This window comes from Lagopus leucura, unplaced genomic scaffold, assembly GCF_019238085.1.
Source record: "Lagopus leucura isolate 7727_CA_CO unplaced genomic scaffold, USGS_WTPT01 Super-Scaffold_100001, whole genome shotgun sequence".
NCBI lineage: Eukaryota > Metazoa > Chordata > Aves > Galliformes > Phasianidae > Lagopus > Lagopus leucura.
In genome coordinates, this window is record NW_024962262.1 from 72,914,168 (window position 1) to 72,934,270 (window position 20,103).

At 42.5% G+C, this 20,103-nt stretch overlaps 1 protein-coding gene across 1 annotated transcript; it reads left to right on the forward strand.

The window, feature by feature from the left end:
• Positions 1-13,812: 13,812 nt before the first annotated feature.
• CLDN14 (claudin 14) lies at positions 13,813-14,520 on the forward strand. The gene has a single exon (XM_042868147.1). It carries the CDS (start codon positions 13,813-13,815, stop codon positions 14,518-14,520), a length of 708 nt encoding a protein of 235 aa, XP_042724081.1.
• The last annotated feature ends 5,583 nt before the right edge of the window (positions 14,521-20,103 follow it).

The window sequence follows — 20,103 nt, forward strand, 5'->3', positions numbered from 1 at the left end:
TGAACTCTGTGGCTTGGGTTGCCCTCACAGTTTTGTTTGTTACAAAATCATGAGTGGCACAGAGAAGTGGGGAATGGCTGTTCTAATGCAGGACACAGTTTAATATTAAGCATTTGTATGGGTTGAAAAAGTAGTTAGACAAAACAGTGAAAGAAAAAGTCATTAACGTGAAATGCAAAGATAACATTTCAGGGTCAAGAGGTCTGTGATTGTCAGCTTGCTGGAGGCAGGGATATTATTTTGGAAATGTCACATGCTTTTCTGTTTTTACTCTTTCCTAAACCTCAGCTATTGGCACTTTTGGGATACACTGCAGGAAAGCACGGAGCTTTGATCTACCTTGCTTGTAAATTTTTTCTATATTGATAAGTAAAACACATTTTTGAGTCAAAGAATGAGAAAAACTTTCAGAAGGAGGCTGCTTTATACTGAGATACACGCTTTCTCTATAACCTGGATTTAAAATATAGCTTAAATCTCCCAAAATTAGAATGGTTCAGATAATTTGGTATGATCTCATCACCATATATGTTGATGGTACAGAATTACTAGGTGAAGGGAGACTTTGATACCAAAATTCAGGCTGATTAAAATTAAATGGAGTGTTTCCAGTTTACAAAGTTTGGTAGAACTTTGTCCATCTCACAGATAATCAGTTTGATCTCCAGGAGAATAGGGCAAATCTTGCAGGCCTCCTCAGTTTTCCTTTACCTTGGCTCAACTTCCACTGAAAGACGTAGGCCTTTCAATCACATAAAGCATTCGGATGTTTCCCAGCAATGCTAAATATCAGAAGATAGACAATCCAACTGGTTGAATACAGGGTGCTATTAAAGGGAAATTAAGGTCGTGCAAAGAAAGCTGTAGTAGGTGTTCAGAGCATGAGTTATGTGCACCGCTGGTTTCTGACATACCTTCCTCTGCTCAAGTAGACATCATCAAACAAAAAGGGCCGCACATTCATGTTGCTTAATGCCAGCTTGAATTAAGATCTGCTCGCACAATTCTTGTCTTTCATTTGTTCTCAGAGTTTGTCACCGATTGAGGTGACCCTAGCAATTATGTCCTCTGAAAACATATCAGTGTGAACAGTGACAAAGAGATAATTTGACGCCATCCAGAAGTAAAATCTTGGTCCAGGACTTATTTAGTGGTAACTTCAATGGGTACTGAACTTGGGGCTGAGAGATTTCTACGTTCATCTATTTATTGCATCTATACAGTAAAAAAAATAAAGAAAGAAAGAAAAAGATAGAAACATGTAGATAAGTCAGAAAACATCTAGGGATGATCAAGTGATGTGAGTCACAGAAAGGCTACACAGATGTCAACAAGAGGGCCTGCAGGCTGTTATTTCCTCCTCTTTTGCTGTAATTGATTTGTAAAATGTTTCACCAGCCATACAGCACAACGCACTGCACTGCTTTATCTATCAGCATTCAGATGATCTAATGCTACTGGCCAAATCCAAGGGATGATTGTTCCATAGCATGTATTAAGCTCCAGGAAAAGGAAGACAGTTTTTTGCTTTTTTTTTTTTTTTTTTTTTTTTTTTTTTTTTTTTTTTCTCTGTGGAAACAGTTATTTTTTATATTTGTACAGTATATTTGTATCCTCAGTAAGTCTTTTAAGCAATTCTGGGGGGCAAGAGAGTTCTCATGGAGAATCTGATACATAATATAAAGAGAGATTTGATACATAACATGAAGAGAGCTTGACCATTTCTGCATACCTTGAGCCTCAGGACTCAGCAGCTGTTGTGATCTTCACAGGATGCACGATATTCCAGTGATATGTGAGAGAATGGAGAACAAATAAAACAGAAAGAGGAGGGATTAGATAGTTTAGGTCCAAAAAGCATTAAACAGCCCTGATAACTCCTGGGAACTATTTATTGATTCCTTCTATGTACCGTACATTCCCATTAAGTGATTTCATTTCCTTATTTCTCCTAATCAGTTTGCTTGGTTTAGAAGTCTTTTGCTCTCTGCAGCCTGGAGGTGCACAGATAAGTTCCATCTCTCATGTGGCTACGCTTTTTATTGCATGTGAAAAGTTGATACAATAAAAGTGACTCCTTGGAGCCAATAGGTCTGGAGATTTCATCCTCACAAATTGCTGTGCCAAGGAAGTACTGGAGGGTTAATTGCTGCATTAGGCTTTGGCAGAAAGTCATGCCTTTTCCCATCTCTGTGATGGGCACTAACAATGTCACTAGAAGATGTGGCTGCTTATGAAAAGCATATTGCTGCCTTGGAAATAGTAGGAAGGGACTAGGAATAATAATGAGTCAGTGTACTGTAATCATAGAACTACTGAGCTGGAAGGGACTCTTAAAGGCCATCTGGTCCAACCCCTTGCAATAAACAGACACACCTACAGCTCCATTAGGTAGTCAGAGCCCAATTCAGCCTGATGTTGGGTGTCTCCAAGGACAGGGAGACATTATAACAGTAGTAGTGACAGCAGTACAGCAGCATTGGAGTAGCCCCAGATATCGGGCTAGCCAGGGCACTTTGGCAAGTTCTTGTTCCCTCCCTGGGAATTCTTCCTAAAACAGGGCCACCCATGAGGTTCTTCAGGGACAGAACAATCCTGGCCACCTGATACTCTCCTTGCAGATTTTGCAGTCAGTTTAGGGCTGGAATTCCTCAGCCTGGCTGCTTGGCAGCACTTACGTCCAAGCCAGGAAGAAAAATCCACAGCTATACAGGAACAAGAAGGAAATGAAAACAGAGGTGCAGGACACTGAGTATATTTCTATTGGCTCTGCCTGCTGGGTGCAGTATATCAGTTCCTGAAAGGTCCCTCCTTTGCAGATATTTACAGAGGCATCTGCAGCAGGCAACTGGACAGTACCTAAGTGGTTGAAAAATAAACCCACAGTACCTCATTTCCCATTCTTTGGAACATGGTAAAATTGTCTCCTGTTCCTTTCAGCTCCTAAACTCAATATATTCATCAGCTCATGAAAAGACACTGGCACATGGTCTGGAGAGACGCATGTTCAAAGAAAACAAACCTGCACCACCAGTACTTTCCAAATTAAATAAATGCCCTCGTCATTGTATGTACTTTTGTAAACTAAGATAGCAGCACTGTGAATCATTTTCTTCCATGTGGTGCTGAGCCCCTTGGAATACCTTTGCACAAAGGTTTTGTGCACAATGTATTTGTCTCTGTTTAAAAAGACACTGGTTTCCTCTGCAGTGCTCAGTCATACTCACTTGGTGATGTCCTGCAGTAAAGACATGCAATCAACTTGTAGTCATGCATCACATAGCATTGGTAATAGAACAGTTCATCACAGACTAGAGTGGAGTGTCCATCCCCATCTTGCCACTTGGGGAAGAGGATGATGTGCTATTGGAAAAACACAAGCATCAGTCCTACCCTCAGAGCAGGGCTTAGTGCATTGCTTTTCCTTGGAGCTCACATTCAGCTCATGAGGGGCAAAAAAGCCATCCCAGCACCAGACTGAAGGCTCCATTTAATCCTGCTTAAGGAGTTTTGAATATTGTATGAGTCTACTACCCCTCACAAGGGGAGAATTTTCACCTCAGAAGGCCAGGTAATAGAAGAACTCCTGACACCCTATCACTCCCCCCAAAAAAAATCCAGCACTGGGCCCAGAAACAAGTCTGTAACTTGAGTTGCAGAGCAGTCTGGATGCAGATTGAGAATGACCTGTGCTGTGTTTTACATGAGTGCATGAGTCTTACTTATTACGCTGCTTTATGATTCCGCATAGACAGAAAGGATTAAGTTCCCATTCATGTCCAGGGACTATACACACTAGCAGCTATTAGATGTAGTTCATCACCTGTTCAAATCCCACATGCATTGATAGGAAAATTAAATTCAATTTCCTTTCAAGTTTAAATATCTCTAAAGATATTCCCCAAACCAGGAAAGCACTCAAGTGAGTGCCTCACCCAAAGCATGAGAGCAGAGCTAGCAAAGCTCCTGGACCGGGTTGTGATCCATCGCTGATATACACCTGCACCTGAGAGCACATGGCATGAGGTTAAGGCACTGGGGTACTAGAAACACTTGATTATTGTTGAGGTCCTATGATTTTGCTCCTGTCTGCAAGATTTTCAGTTTTAAAAAAAAAAAGGCCAACCGAAAAACCAAACCAACACACCAACCCAGGGAAATTAGCTACAGAAAGGCAACATTTCAAAAGCACATAGTTCTCTTGGTCTCTTGGGGAAAATTTTACACAATCCTAGTTTCAAAATAATGTTCAGGTTGCAAAATTGAGCAATCATAAAAGTCAGGAAATTTAAAAAGTTAGTATGTGTCTTTCAATGTTAGCTCAGCAATAGCAAATATATGTGGTGGGAGTTTATACTTGCAATTTCTGGGTTATATATTTATAAAGTTTATACATATATAAACTTTAAAGTATTCTTGTTGACCTTTAATAAGCAACATAAACTATATCAGGTATTTTATGTCTATAAAAGGAATCTTAATTATAAGAATTTCCTTGCTTTGGAATTCAGAGCACTTGATTTTGAAATATAAAATGTCCCCGCTGGGTTGCTGAGTTATTTTGGCTTTTTTCTCACTTACGGGTGAAAGTAATTGCTGGGACAGAATGGGAGTTTCACCTGTGTCAGAACACAATTCTCACATCAGAATACTTTTGTGATGTTTATGAAGGGCCGTGATTTATAGAGCTAGTGAAGACTGACTTAATTCTGGGGGTTGTTGTGAGAAGTACGAACTTCTGTGGTAAAGGACCGCAGTGTTTCCCCTTTTTGCTGGCAGGAGAACTAAACCTCCCCAAACAAATGTTCTCTACCTGAAATTAATAATACGGAGCTGTTCCACAAAATGTTTAAAATACAGAATGATCTTTCCAGGCCAGATGTATGACTTTCTCAAATCGACGTGTTGTGGTTTAACTTACCGTGAAAACCTAAATACAGTGTGATGGTAGTGTTTAGATAAGACAGATGTAGAGTGCAGTGCAGGCTTGGTCTTGCAAAAACGCTGATCCTTATAAATGAGCTGTATTGCGCTGTGGGATTTTCCTGGCTGAGTATTTCAAAACCCAGGCTAGATTAAATCATCACAGCTGGGGAGAAAAAAATCAAGAGTTAAATAACTACTTTATGAGAGCTGTAAGAGTGTGAAAGTTTTAAGAAGTTAAATAATTACAGCACTCTCTGAGAGCTACAGGAAAGACAAATGAGTTTGTGGCCAGTGGTTGTATTTCTGCTACTCGTGTACCAAAAGACAAATGAAAGTTGTCAAAGATGTTGGGAGAATTTTGGGGCTATCACACAGCTATCAGATGAAACACAGAGCAGTGCAGGCCAGTAAGGAGTCCCACACGTACCCAGCTCGCAGAGAGGATGGCACCTTAGCTCAGTGCTCCCACCAACTTCCATACTGCAATGGTGTCATGGGCACTGTGCAGTCAGTCACAAGCATCACGAGTGCTCAACCACTTGGCTGTCAGCTCATTTGAGTGGAACTGAATTGGTCTGAAAATAAAATATGTCTCCCATAGAATAATATAGAAACATGGGATGGCTGAGGTTGGAAAAGACCAGTAGGATCACCCAGTTCAGCCATCAGCCCACTCCCACCATGCCCACTGCCCACGTCCCTCAGAGCTACATTCACATGGCTCTCAAACACCTCTGGGGACGGTGACTGCACCACCTCCCTGAGCAGCTGCCTCGTCACTTTCTGACAAGAAATGTCTCCTAGCATCCAGCATGAACTTCCCTGATGCAACTTGAGGCCATTCCCTCTTGTTCCATCACTTTACCTGCAAGAAGAGGCCAACCCCCACCTCGCCTCCCTTCAGGTGGTTGTAGAGAGCGATAAGGTCTCCTCTGGGCCTCCTCTTCTCCAGACTGAATAATCCCAGTTCCCTCAGCTTCCCTCCATATGTTTCCTATGATGGCACACATGTTTGTAGATCAACAGCTTTGTGTAAAATCTCCACTGGTGTGTTGCAAGACCAAAGCCAAAGCAAACATTGAAGGGCAAGGAAGATCTTTTCATCAGGTTTGTTTCAGAGGTCTCAGCCCTTTAACAGGACAGGCTCAGGGAGTTGCTCTGCATTTATACCTACACACACAAGCCCAAGATGGTGCCTTGGAGGCTGAGATACTGGTAAGCTGGTTGCTCCCCTGGCTTTTGGAGTGGCATTTATCTTCTTGTGCAGTTCTTACAACGCTTACCACTCTAACAGCCTCTGTGCACTTTCACTGGGTTATCAAGTACCTGGATTTCTTCAAATACATCTTCAGCACTTCAGCATTAAGTAATATCAATAGTATGAGAGTGAGGGGACAAGGGGAAGAAGGAGTGAGCTTAGGTGGGATACAAGTAATAAAAAAGTATGATAACTCTCAGTAGGTATTTGCAGGGCACACACATCAGCGAGGTAATCTGTTTAGGCTGATTCAAGGAAATATGGCTGGAAGAAGGAGCATGAGATTTTAGCTTGGCACTCAGGAGGTATTTCTGAACTGTGAAGCATACCAGACTGCAGAGCAGCCTGCAGCAGGAAATGTCAGAAACTCCAGGACTTGAGTAACTCAAAGACTGACCTGGCAGAATCACCCACGAGTAGCCTGCAGGCAGTGCAGTCACTGGCCATAAATTACCGTAACTCAGGTACAGAAGGTAGCCAGCCAGCTACACACACACAGACTGTGGGACACAACCCCAAACCTCTGCATCCCGATACACTGAGCCAAATGCTATGCTGGTGCAAGTTGGTGCCGCCCTATCCCCATCACCAAGTGACACTGTGTGGATTTATGCTAGCAGAGAACGTGGCCTGAATGCCCTGACCTCTGAGCTAAAACAGCTCCAAGATCTCTTCGTGCTCCAGGGCAATAAATACTCTATTCTAGCTGCTAGACTTTCATAATCTGCCCAAGCAGCGATTAATTCACCAGCTCACGCTTGCTGACAGGAATCCTCCAGGGCACAGAGCCCCCCGTAAGTTCTGCGTCATTCGGGCTGCAACCTTTTCTGCAGATGTGGTGGCCTTTTAATCTGAGGGCCTGATAAAAGCCCAGCCTACGCACAGACTTTCCCTGCTTCCAGCAGATCATGTTCCAAAAGTGGATATGGTTGTTTCAAACGCAAGGCTATGAGAAGGCTTTCTGATGTTGATGTGGTTACATTTGTTCTGGAGGGAAAAGGTCCGCAAGACATCGGTATGCAAACGATTGGGGTCTGAGTTCCCATGACTCCTTGTTTTGCACAGTTGTTTTTACATACTGATACTGCATATAAATTCTGTAAATCAACCCCCAATCACTGAGATAAATTGTTATCTTGCCTTTTCCTTTTATACTAACTTTCCAACAGAATGCTCCATTCAGTATAGAGCAGCATTTTGGTGGTCTCGCTATACTACATCATCATTTGAATTGGTGATGAAACCCTCCATTGAAATTATTGCCATTTTGTATGGAGGTGAAAGCCAAAGCTATCTAAAATGCAACCAGTATTTTGTGTCTGGCAAGTGGAACCGCATACATGACTTTCACAGCACCAAGCATTTCATAGCACAGTATCTTGTCCCATCTCCCACTGAAATTTTAATTGTCAGCTTTGTTGTGTCTTCTGAGCCCTGGAAATGAAGTTTGGCATCTGTGATTTGCCCAAAACTCCCTAAGAATATTGTGGAATAACATGGATAATGCCCCCATACAGCAGCCTTATTTGTGAATACAACTTCCCTGAATACAGCCCATTACACTAGATCAAGTGAGGTTCTAAAGGAATAAAGGTTGTTTAATCACATACATATACAGTACTTTATAATGTTTGTGTGTTTGTGGATGGATTCAAATTACCCAAAGAGGTACTAATAACTCCAGCAGAGTTTCTTCTAAAGCCACAGTCAACATGTAAGAAAAGAGTCCATTATTCCCACCATGTTAAACTTACTCATCTAGCAGTGTCCCATAGGCAAGCAAACATTTCCTAGATTCAGTAAACCAGTTTCAGTGAGAGGATTGACTTTCTGAACGAAAATGAATGTTTGTAGTGTTTATTTGCTACAGTGCTCTTTAAGACATTAATATTATAAATAAAAGGTAGTATCAAGTATTGCATGTAGTACTTTATAAATGTACCATTCATCATCTCCTCTTCTATGTTAAACTATGAAGAGGAGCCCCTATCATAATGTGGATGTTTATTATCTTTCACAACTACTGACCTTGGCTACATTCAGTGAGAAATGAGATCATGTGAGCTGCAAGTGGTCCAGGCATAAGAGCCTTAGATCACATGCCAACCAAATAATTGCAACACACATATCCCTCTGTCCAAAGAAATCAATCATTATACTATAATCAATCATAATTCAGCTTAGTTTTGTTCTTTGTTTCTTTTTTCCATACCATGGGTTTTATAGGTGGACCTTGAGATGCTGTTATAGGTGTAACAAAGGACTTCAGGTTCATCACAGATTGGAGTACTTGAAGCATTCTCAGACTAAGCATCCAAAAACATCAACGGAAACATCAAAAATCACTGGACTCTTTTGAAATCTTTGGTCGAGAGAACAGTTTTGGAAATGTCTAAATGTACAAGTTTGGAAATATATATATGTGTACACATACACATCATTTCTTACAGGGAGTTGCTGATTGTTCAGTCTGGAGAAAAGAAGGTTTGGGGGAGACCTCAGCACTCTCTACAACCCTGAAAGGAGGCTGTGGTGAGGTGGAGATCAGCTTCTTCTCCTAGGTAACAGTGATTGGACAAGAGGGAATGGCCTCAAGTTGCACCAGGGGAGATTTGGGCTGGACATCAGGAAAAAACTCTCAGAAAGAACAGTGAGGCAGTAGCACAGCTGTCCAGGGAAGTCACCGTCCCTGGAGGTGTTCAGGAGCCATGTGGATGTGGCACTGAGGGATGTGGGCAGTGGGCATGGTGGGGGTGGGCTGATGGTTGGACTGGGGGATCTTAGTGGTTTTCTCCAACATCAGTGATTCTATGATTCTGGGGACACACCTTCATCCTGAAACCCTGATGTCAATTTGTGCAGTGCCAACTGCTGTGTGCTACAGTCCTCCTTCTTGAGGCCTGCTCAGGTGCTATCTGAAGTACCTCAGTGAGGAGACCCACTCCCCTCAGCTGCTGCTATTGACCCCACATTGCAGGTGGTAGCCTTGAGGGCAGCTCATCCCAGTGAAGATCTAAACCACCTCCTGCAGCACCTTTCTCAGCTCAGGGCTATCCAGAAGACTAAGGTGACAAAACTCCAAACTCCAGGAAAGTAAAACTATTGGGATCAAATTGTGGACCCTTGTCAGCACCCATGACCCAAACAGAGACATGAAAAATCATTGTATGGAAGTGCCGCTTGTGCCAGGCTGGTTAAAATTCAGCAACTCTGCACAGGGAAGTCCTGCAGACTTTGGGGTCTGCTGAGGGGCTCCCACTCCTCCCACACATCTGGTGGAGCTGCAGCTGTGCAGCAGTGATCAATGTCAGAATTTGCTGCGAGGTCTTGCTTCACAGGGAGGGGTTAGAGTGGGTGTTGGGTCAGGGTTGGTTACAATGCGCCTTTCAAGCTTTTATTGATTTCCTAATCTCTTCTTCAGGAAAAAAAAAAAAGGGGGGGGGGGGGGGAAATTGAAGAACTATGCTGCAAGCTCTACAAACCTTATTTCCCGGAGATCTACTCACCCACGCCCACATACTGGGAGGGATTTCTTCTTAAAGAGAGAGAAGTGCCAGCCAAATTTTCCTCCTAAAAGCATTTCAGGAGTTAGTAATTAAAGGGCCATGGGATGGAGAGAAAGCCAAACTCAAAGCGAAGGAATGGATACCCTTGCTCAGCTGCCTGGCTGAAGCACTGCTAGTTCATGCCTCAAAGCTCTGTTTCAGCTGGTGCTGATACATATGCCCAGCCATTATTGAATTTGGGTGTGTGGCATTAAATAAGCATGTAAAATGAATGCATACCTTGTGGCCTGGCTGAGCTGAGGTCCCCAATGGGGAGCACCTCAGGTCTTATTCCTTGCTGGAAGGCTGAAAAGGACATCGTTGCACCTCACCAGCCTGCAGCTCCCCTGCAGAGCTTGAGGCTGACAGATTTTTAGAGTTTTTGAGAGAACTGGTGCAGAACTTGAGGACTGAGGTGAGCCCTTGAGGAAGTGAGAGAACATGTAGCTAAGGGCACACAGAGAAATAGCAAAATTACTGAATGAAAACCCATCAGCAGAACTTCCTCAGCCCAGCAAATGAGAGTAACTGCAGACAAAATCTGCATGAGAAGAAGCAATCCATAAGTCTGGAGAAAAGACTAGGAGAGAACAGAAACAAAAGGATATGACTGATATGGGCACAGAATAGTAAAATGAGAAAAAATGAAAGAGGCAGCAGTAAAAAATGTATCTGCCATTTAATCCAGAGTAAATACCCAGATTAGTGACATCAGTTTCTGCTGTTTATTTGGAGCTTACTTTGGAGACAAGTCTCTTAAAGCTACCGCAGCTGTGGTACAGCCCAATGGAAAGTAAAGCCTGGGGCTTATCCCAGCCATGGCTGATCTTGTAAAAGACAAGCGACAGGCAGAACAAAAAGTTTATGTGGAGAAGTGTTCCTTCTTCAGAGCTTTTGTGTTCTTAAAAAGTTGGCACAAGCTGAGAGAATGATGAAAAAAAAGCTTCACAGTTCTTCTTCACAAATTTGCACATTATTCTAGCACCACTTACTGCTTAGATGTGCCGTCCTGCTCATCTTGGTCCAGTAATGGGGCCTTGGCATTAGGATCTAACAAAATAGCAGTGCTCACTAGACCAGCTCTGCTGCAAGGGTTCAGGTATGCCAACTCACAGCTTCATGCTGTTATGAGTTAAACTGCACCAAGAGGATGAAGACAAAGTGGTTTACCTGAGATGATGGGACAGAAGCTGTACTGCTGTAGAGCAGAGGGAAACAGGCACTACTGCAGCTGAAAGGGGCTTCTCCCCCAGGAGAACAGCCGTTTGACCAGCCTCTGTATTTTTTCACTCAGGACAGATGTCTCGCTTCCTCACAAAGGCTGGCTCTGGTTCTCTTATTTCCTAAAAAAATATTAACAAAACCAATCCATGCAGAAAAATGGCTTGCTGCTGCTCTTGCATTTAACTAGGCCAGCACAGGAGAAAAATTCCACCAGCCACACACCTGATCCCACTGTGGTGGTCATGTTCCTCACGTAACCTGTTAGGAACAAAGCTGTAAGGTGAGACATTTTAACAGGGGCGCTGATGTTCTTTGAGATAAAGGCATTACGTTTCTGCTGGCTTTGTTGCTTTCAGATAGGGAGTGAGAGGGCCGCTCAGCTGTGCTTAAAGCATTATTCAACACCAGGGGCAGCTGGCATCCACTGAGGCACATGGAAAACCTGATGCCAAGCAAGTGGGGCTAATTAATACCTGTTTCTTAAATTAGAAGGCTCTTAATGGCTAATGTTTAAAAATAACACCCTACCAATATCTAAAAATAGCTGCTGCTGAGTCTCAGAGTATTCTGACCTCCATTGAATTGGAAGTCCATTTCCCGTGACTGGTGGTGTAAATCACATTTACCTTTTATATCCCGTTCTCTCTGGGATTAGCTGCAAAGCCTAATGCCTGACCTTGAAAGCTTGTTTGCAAACACAGAGGAGTAACCTATGGCACTCTTCAGAGTGGTGTGCAATATAGGGGCTTAACATGTGGACTAAGCAATTGAAGGGAGTGTCTTTGTGCCATGTCCCAAAGTGAGATCTGTTTCTGCCTGGTCCAGGAGGGGTGTTGCCAGGGTGAGTTCTCTAGCAAGTGGTTTGCTTAGATCTAACAATGAGATGCCTTGCAGGAAAGAGTAATGTAAAAAAAAAAAAAAAAAAACAACAACAAAAAAAACAAAAAAAAGTCCCTCAAAGTTTAATTTTCCTTGTGCATAATATAGTAAATAAAATAATCTGGAAGACAAACATAGCTTGAGGACTTCTAGAGCTCTTCATCTAGCACATGGTGGGAACAGAAACCAAACATTTGGTGCTACTGGTGACACCTGCCTGCTTATTCTCGCTGTGCACCTCCATGCTGTGCTTGGGCATAATGTTTGCCATGCTACATTGCAGTACCTTGTGACAGCTGTTACAGAGAACAGTATGCAGTGCACCCTTACCTCAGAGAGACTGTGTGATACCCACCAGAAATAGGATTTTTGAGAGAAACCCTCTGCATTTTTCTCACTGCTTGCCAATTGGGCAAATTACTTCCAAAACCACACACAACAAGTTATTTTTGTGTAAGCATTAGATACAGAGTGTCTGAAATGAGGCCTAAAATGTGCCACCCTAAAGCAAAGCTGGTCTAAAGTTTTGCAAGGGGCTGGTACCCACCCAACACCGCTTCCTTCCCACTATATGTCCGCAGCAAGCAGATGCTCTCCATACCAAAGAGAAAGAGCATGTCTGAGCACAAGTCTCCAGGTCTGTAGGACTGCCAAACCCATGCACTCTCCATACATTTCAGTTTTTTTCCAGTCATCTGGTGCAAAGTCTAAGGTGGATTCTGGGTTGTTCTGGGAAGAGATGCTGCATGTTTTTATTACGCAGAGATCAGTGCCTGTCATGATGTCATCTGGAGACAAAAATTGCAGTCCTGCCTCATTAGTGAGATAAGGTGAATGTAAACCAGCTTTCGCTTCCCTCACTCTACTTGTTCCAACAGTCTTCATTAGTTTCAGCAGATGCTTTCCTCCCTTTCCCTGCAAAAACTTAGGCTTTCCCTGCAAACAGACATCAGGTCTTTTGCAGGATTGGAGCCTAAATTTGTTTCTGTTTCTGAATTCCAAGTTGGATTTTGATGCAACTGTTATTTTATATATTAAAATATCAGGTTTCTGCCCACACACAAAATACATGATGTATAACAGACCTTTCAAGACAGCCATTGGAACAGGCCACTTAACTGCGATTTATACCAAAGGAAGAGTTCCTATTCCTTGCTTTTCAGATGGAATTTATATATGACAAAACTGTGAAGGTGTTGCTCCTCAGAAGCTCCAGAATGTACATCTGGTTTCACATGCTGTCATTTAGCCCACAACCTAAAATCATAAGCTGAGTCTCCACAGAGGCTAATGAAAATTACTCCCCTTTGAGCTGCTTTATTAAAATGCAACCTCAAGAATTACTGGCAAGTCAGGAAAGAGGCTTTAATCCAATACTTGTTATCCTCTTCCACAGGTTTTAAATCATTCTCGTTGCTCCCCAGTTTGAGCAAATACACCCTCATTGTTTTTGTAGTCCTGCTGTGACCTTCTGGGAACGTTTTCATCGTGTAAAGCAACCTGCAGCTCCCTACTTTATAAATCTCACTCATTCTGAGTGTTAACACCAGCTAATTCTCTGCTTTAGGAGGAAATCATGTTTGTTTTAGTGAAGAGTCTGCTGGGAAGAAGAATATTTCAATTTAAAATATTTTTTTCCATTTCATAAATTGTCTCGAGTTTTTTTCCCAGTGGGCAATAGAAGCCTGTTTATATAAGCGGAGAGGGAAGCTTACTTTCCCATTACTTCCACAAAAATACGATTAACAGCGATAACTATGCTAATTATTGCACTAACCGCACTTGGAAGGCACCTTACTGGCTGGAGAGGGAATGCATTTGGGTAATAATTAACTTCTTTTTTCCTCAATTACCTTTTATTAGGAGAGTGGAAGGTGTCAAGGTAAAACAGCTGCATATCTTCCAAGAAAAGCCCATGTTTTCCGAAGGAATTCAAGCGGAGGTGCTTTATTAAGGGAACCGCTCAGGACAAACATTAGCATGGCAAGCACGGCCATTCAATTACTTGGCTTCTCTCTCAGTCTGCTCGGCCTAATTGGGACACTAATTGCTACTATTCTGCCTCACTGGTGGCGAACAGCGCATGTGGGCACCAATATTATAACAGCTGTGGCGTACATGAAAGGGCTCTGGATGGAGTGCATCTGGCACAGCACGGGCATCTATCAGTGCCAAGTGCACCGCTCGCAGCTCGCACTGCCGCCTGACCTCCAGGCAGCCCGTGCCATGATGGTAATTTCCTGCATCCTTTCTGCTCTGGCTTGCGTGATCGCCGTCGTCGGTATGAAGTGCACGCGCTGTGCCAAAGGGACTTCTGCCAAAGCCTCCATCGCGGTCTCCGGAGGGATTGTTTTCATCCTGGCTGGTCTCGTTTGCCTGGTACCCATTTCCTGGACCACTAACGACGTCGTTACAGATTTCTACAACCCACTGCTTCCCCAGGGGATGAAGTACGAGATAGGCCAAGCTCTGTACTTGGGCTTTGTCTCTGCATCACTGACCATCCTCGGCGGTGCCCTGCTCTGCACCTCGGGCCAGTGCAGCACAGACCAGGCTCCACAGCAGCTGCGGCCTTGCAGCAGCAGGACGGCTCCCTCCTGCAGACCACCAACTGCCTACAAGGGAAACCACGCTTCTTCCCTGACATCTGCTTCCCATAGCGGCTACAGATTGAATGACTATGTGTGAGTTCCCTTGAGCTGCCTGTGGGATGCAGCTGCATCAGAGTTTCTGCATGGCATAAGACAAAGCTAAGATGATTTTTAATTTATAAGGGTAACAATACAAAGTTTACTGTTGTTTTTTTCTTCCTTTCTTTCCATAGAAAGAAAGAATTTGAATCCAGAACTGCTCGCTTCAATGCACGGAAAATAAATGCAAAGAGAGCTGTGATACTCCACGGACTGCAAATACCTGCCTACTTCAAGCTGGGGTTTTGCATGCAGGGCAGTTCAAGAGCAGTTTTGCTCTAAAAATAGTGTTTGAGCTTGTAGTTTCTGCCCTGCAACAAGTACGAACTGGCCACAACTTCTTACTCGAACAGTGTTCCCACAAAAGAAGATGCAGTTTTGCCTAAAACACAATGTCATGGCAAAGCACAGAAGTGATTTCCTGTTGAGTTTCTCATTTCCGTAATGTGTGATATCTCACTGTGACAAGTTAGTTGTTTGACTTCTTCACTTTTTTTTTTTTTTTTTGTAGTGTTCAGAAATTTTAATACTAATAAAACTCATGTATTTGATAGCATGTTGTAGCCAATATTTTAAAAGTTTCTGCAATGTTTTTACCTCATAAAAATAAGATTGTAATACTTTTTTGAAATATAATGGAAACAAAACTTTTTCAGTTGATCGGAGTGATAGCATGGTTTGAGTTGGAAGGGTGCTCTAAGATCATCTAGTTCCAATCCTGTGCTATAGGCAGGGATACCTCACTCTAGACCACGTTGCTCAAAGCCCCATCCAACCTGGCCTTGAAAGCTTCCAGGGATGAGACATGCACAACCTCACTGAGCAACCTATTCCAGTGTCTCACCACTCTCACAGTAAAGATTTTCTTCCTAGTATCTAGTCTATCAGCTACAGGGTTCTTGAAATATGAGCAATAGAAAAAAAGTATACATTTGATTTTAAACTCCAATTAAAGGTGGAGAAAAATTAAATAATTTTTAGAAATTGCCACAGAATAGACATTTGATTCCTTAGGAGATATGATACTGTGAATATCCATGAATTCTGAAGATTAGAAAAACAGCTTTTAGAATGCTATCTCCCAAATACCATGTGATTAACATAACCTCTTAGGCTCAGTCCCAGAGCTTTTTGCCTGAGATCTTGACTGAAGATGCATTAAGCATGGGGAAATACTGCCCTGCTGGGCCTTGGCACAAAAAGTAACCTCCATGCTAGAAGAGATTGCACTCAGGGATTGTAAGCACTGCATTCCAGGAGGAATATAAATGAAGAAAATCCTGATAAAATGCAATAGTTCACCTTTGTATTCAAACAATTGAGAAAAATAAATGAGCACTTCATATTACAGTGAAGACCAGTACAAAACGTACTACGTGACCACAGTATAAAACCATCAAAACCATAGAAGCCCTCCATTCCTGCTAGCCCCACAGAGTTGTACATCCCTCTGGAACAACATATAGACCAACATACTGACATTTAACAGGGCTGAGAAAAGCACTTCCAACAACTGTGAGGTGGTGCACTTCATTTGGCCAAAAGCCTGTGCGCAGTTACGTTATCACTGGGCAGCGCCTCCAGAACTGGGAGTCTTTCAGCACTTCCCACATTCTCACCCTGAACCTTCCTTTCCGTGGTTGATTACTGGCCTTTTCTTTAATGTTGATTTGAATTTTGACAGAGTGTTTTTCAGCATCGAAGCCAGTCATCGTCATCACTGCTTTTAAAAAATGAAATGACATTTTAAAGCAATTTGCTGAGAGCAGCAATCACAAAAAGGATGTGGGGCCGGGCTCTGGCACTGGAGTGGTAAAAGACCAGTGTTTTATGAACTGCAGGTATTACATATGATGTGAAAAAAAGGTTGTACAGAAACCTCACTAACACTGAAAACAACTTAATAACAGATTTGGGGATGCAAGGAATGGATTAAAAAACTGCCTTAGACAATGGATTCTTAGTTACGGTGAAGTAAAATTGCTCATAGTCTATTGCACATTTTCTGGGATGCTTTTTTAGGGGGAAAGGTAGCCTAATAAAAGGTGGCCAGTTACGTAGGGCTTTTTCTGTGTTTATGCTACGGTAGATCTAGCCAAGTGATTATGATATCAACTTTGAACAAGATATTTGGACAGCCATGAATACTGGAACGCAAGTCCAAGTCCAGGAAATGGGCTTGTGTGTCATTAGGTAGTATGTTTGCTATATACTGATAAATTATTTCACTTGCCAAGACGTTTGTGTAGTGGGAATGCTCATGTGTAGTGCTATTCTTACTGCACAAATTCCCAGCCAAATAGGTTACGTGATAGTTGTAAGAACTGGCAAAAATACCTGGAAGTGCTCTGATGTCAATAAAGAAAGTGAAATGGTTTGTTTCACAGGGTGCTGTGAACCAGTGGATCCTATCCCCTGCTAGAATCAACATATGTTTCTGTTTCTTTTTTCTTTTTTTTTCTTTTTTTTTTTTTCTTTTCTTTTTAAGCTGTCATTTGGAGCAGTCTTATCCACTCTAGCAACATGAAAGGTCTGGCAGCAAGCAGGCAGGTCACTGAGACCTCATCCAAGGGCTGAATTCCCGGTGCCTTCGCCTTCCTGAGTAAACCCTCAGCCATCAGTGGCATCCAAGTGTAAAAGACTGCCAAGGACAGGCTGAGTTGCCTTGATATCGTCTCATAGAATGTGTGTAACTCTGATTCAGGGCATCACAAACAGTTAAATATAAATAAAGGAACAGAAGAGAAAAAAATCATTTAGTTGCTGCTAGAAATGGGTTAATAGTTCAAGGGAGAAAAATGCATCATTCTTTTATGACTGAACCTGTGGGATTAAAACCATGAGCATCCTTGCCAAACAGTATTCCACCACCTCCCTTCTTTTGCAGAAGAAAGATCTGACCAGCAGGCCATAGAGACAGACTGATCTATTGGCATGAAGCCTGGACAGGAGGCGGGCACAGAGGCAAACTTAGGCTCTAGATGCAAGGTGTGCTAGATGCTTGGGAAGTGATTAACTTTTTGGTAAAATCAACACACACCAGTCTTTGGCCCTGAAGACACTGTTATGTTCAAACCTACCCATCTGCACAATGGAGGCCAAAAGATCATGATATAGAAGGGTTACACAAAGCAGCACCTGGGATATGCAGTGCTGCTCGCAGACACAAAACCAGACTGGGCAGAGAGAAGCTCTTTGGGTTGACCAGTGTGTTTGTTTTAGGTTCTCCACAGTGCCTAGCACAAGCGCTGGAGTAATGTATATGGCAAACCATAGGAAGAGTAACTCATTTCCTCAAGAAATGCTTCTGAGTTAATAATACGAAGAAATGAGTTAGAAGTTCCAGTAATCTAAGACAAAAGTTATCAGATCATTTCTACAATTAGCTGTTAATTAGCTGTTAATTGTCCAGTTCTGGTGCCTCCAACACAAGAAGGACATGAAGCTGTTGGACCAGGTCCAGAGAAGGGCCATGAAGATGATCAGAGGGCTGGAGCACCTCCCCTATGAGGACAGGATGTGAGAGCTGGGGCTCTTAGCCTGGAGAAGAGAACTCCAAGGAGACCGTATAGAAACCTTTCAGTACTTGAAGGTGTCCTACATGAAAGCTAAAGAGGGACCTTTTGTAAGGGCGTGTAGTGAGAGGACAAGGGGAAATGGCTTCAAACTGGAAGAAGGTAGATTTAGACTAGATATTAGGAAGAAATTCTTTACTGAGTAAGACAGTGGAATATGTTGCCCAAAGAGGTTCTGGATGCCTGAAAGGGTTCAAAGCCATGCTGGACAGGGCTTTGAGCAACCTGTTCTAGTGGGAGGTGTTCCTGCCTATAGCACAGAGATTGAAACTAGATGATCTTAGAACTTTGAAATTTTGTGTACAGAATATCTACATCTATTTGGCTGCTTACTTTGCTGTGTATCCAGTAAGATGGTTTGTGGAGAAATAGGTTAGAAAGATGGGCAAAGGTAAAGGCCACGAGGCTGAGGAGGTGCTTTCAGAAAACTCAATCTTTTTTCACCCTAGCTGATCTTCTAAAAGGTACTATTTTTCCCTGTATGCCTTATTTTGCCATGCGGTATAAGAGAGACTTAATTTTTTAATTTGTTTTCTTAAGAAATAGTTCATAAAGCTTAGCCCATGCTCAACCTGGATATTAGGAAACATTCCCCAGCAAGAGCAGTGATGCAGTGGCACAGGCTGCCCAGGGAGGTGGTGCAGTCACCGTCCCTGAGGTGTTCAGGAGCCGTGTGGATGTGGCACTGAGGGACGTGGGCAGTGCGCGTGGGGGGGGTGGGCTGGTGGTTGGACTGGGGGATCTGAGAGGTCTTTTCCAATTAATGATTCTATGCTTCTATGTATTCCTATTACCTAGATTTGCCTTTTCTCACTGATAAATGAGTACGTGGTCATGTCAATTCCCAGGTTATTTCCTGTCTTTTCCTGTTCTTCTTACCATTACACCAGAAGACATGTCTGAATCTAGAGAGGCTAGATCCTGACAACCCATAAATCCATAGGAGATCTCTCTTGAAGTCACTAAATCATAGACTATTTCAAGTTGGAAGAGATTCATAGGGACCACAGAGTCCAATTCCTCATGCTATTACAGTTTCTCTCATCCTACCCAAGCAAGAGATCAAAATAAGGTGTTTCCCTTTGCTGAGAAACCTGCCAGTTTTGTAGGATGGTTATTCATTAGCTTTAACATCTGAATTGGCAAAAAATACTCCACAGAACATGGGCAAGATGCACTGAATTCCTTTTTTTTTTTCTTTTTTTTTTTTTTTTTCCCCAATGAAGGCTTCCTAGGGAAAAATGCTGTTAATTTTATTTTCTAATTTAAGCATGGGGAAGATCCATTCATTTTATTAGCTTGCACCTGAAACAACTTTGGTAAGCAAACTATTAGAAAGTAGAGTGAATAAAAAAAGTGAATCAATGCGCAGATTTGATCTGTTAAGAGAATATGTATATGTACTTTATATATGCGTGTGGACATATAAAACAGTGAAACTCTGGCTCTACTGACTTTACTGAGGTCAGAATTTAACCTATAAGCTTATTATTATTGTCAATACTTCCAAGTCTATTATAGAGCTTTTAACTAAAAGGCCTCCAGAGCAAAGAGAGTCAAAGTCATGGGATTTTTGCCCTGTAAGAACAGCAAGGTAGGAGTTGGAATGGCCATTTCAGAAAGTGTTTAATACTGAGCAGAGCAGCTGTATCCGCTGGAATGTATAAATGAGTCTCCCTTCCACTTGAGTCAAGGACAATCAATTTTATTTTTAAAATGTCATAATTGGTGATATTGATCAACACTCCCTAATGGGGTTGCTTTCGAATCCATACTGGCTTGGGTTATTGCTACTTCCCTTGCAATTCATGCTCAATTAGGCTGCCTTGCTAATGCATGTCAGCTTCGTTTAATCGCTCCTGGGCCTGCAGTGTGAGAAAAGAGCAAGCTGACAGAGTAATCCCGTGCTTTCACTTTTCAATGAGCTGCCTATTTGTCTTATTTGTTCATGTTTTAAGGGCTAAGCAGTTGTTATACTGAAAACATAGAAAAGCAAAAGTCAAGAA

Bases quoted from the DNA above. Each gene is read 5' to 3' on its own strand.
- CLDN14 (XM_042868147.1), top strand. From the start codon at position 13,813: ATGGCAAGCACGGCCATTCAATTACTTGGCTTCTCTCTCAGTCTGCTC.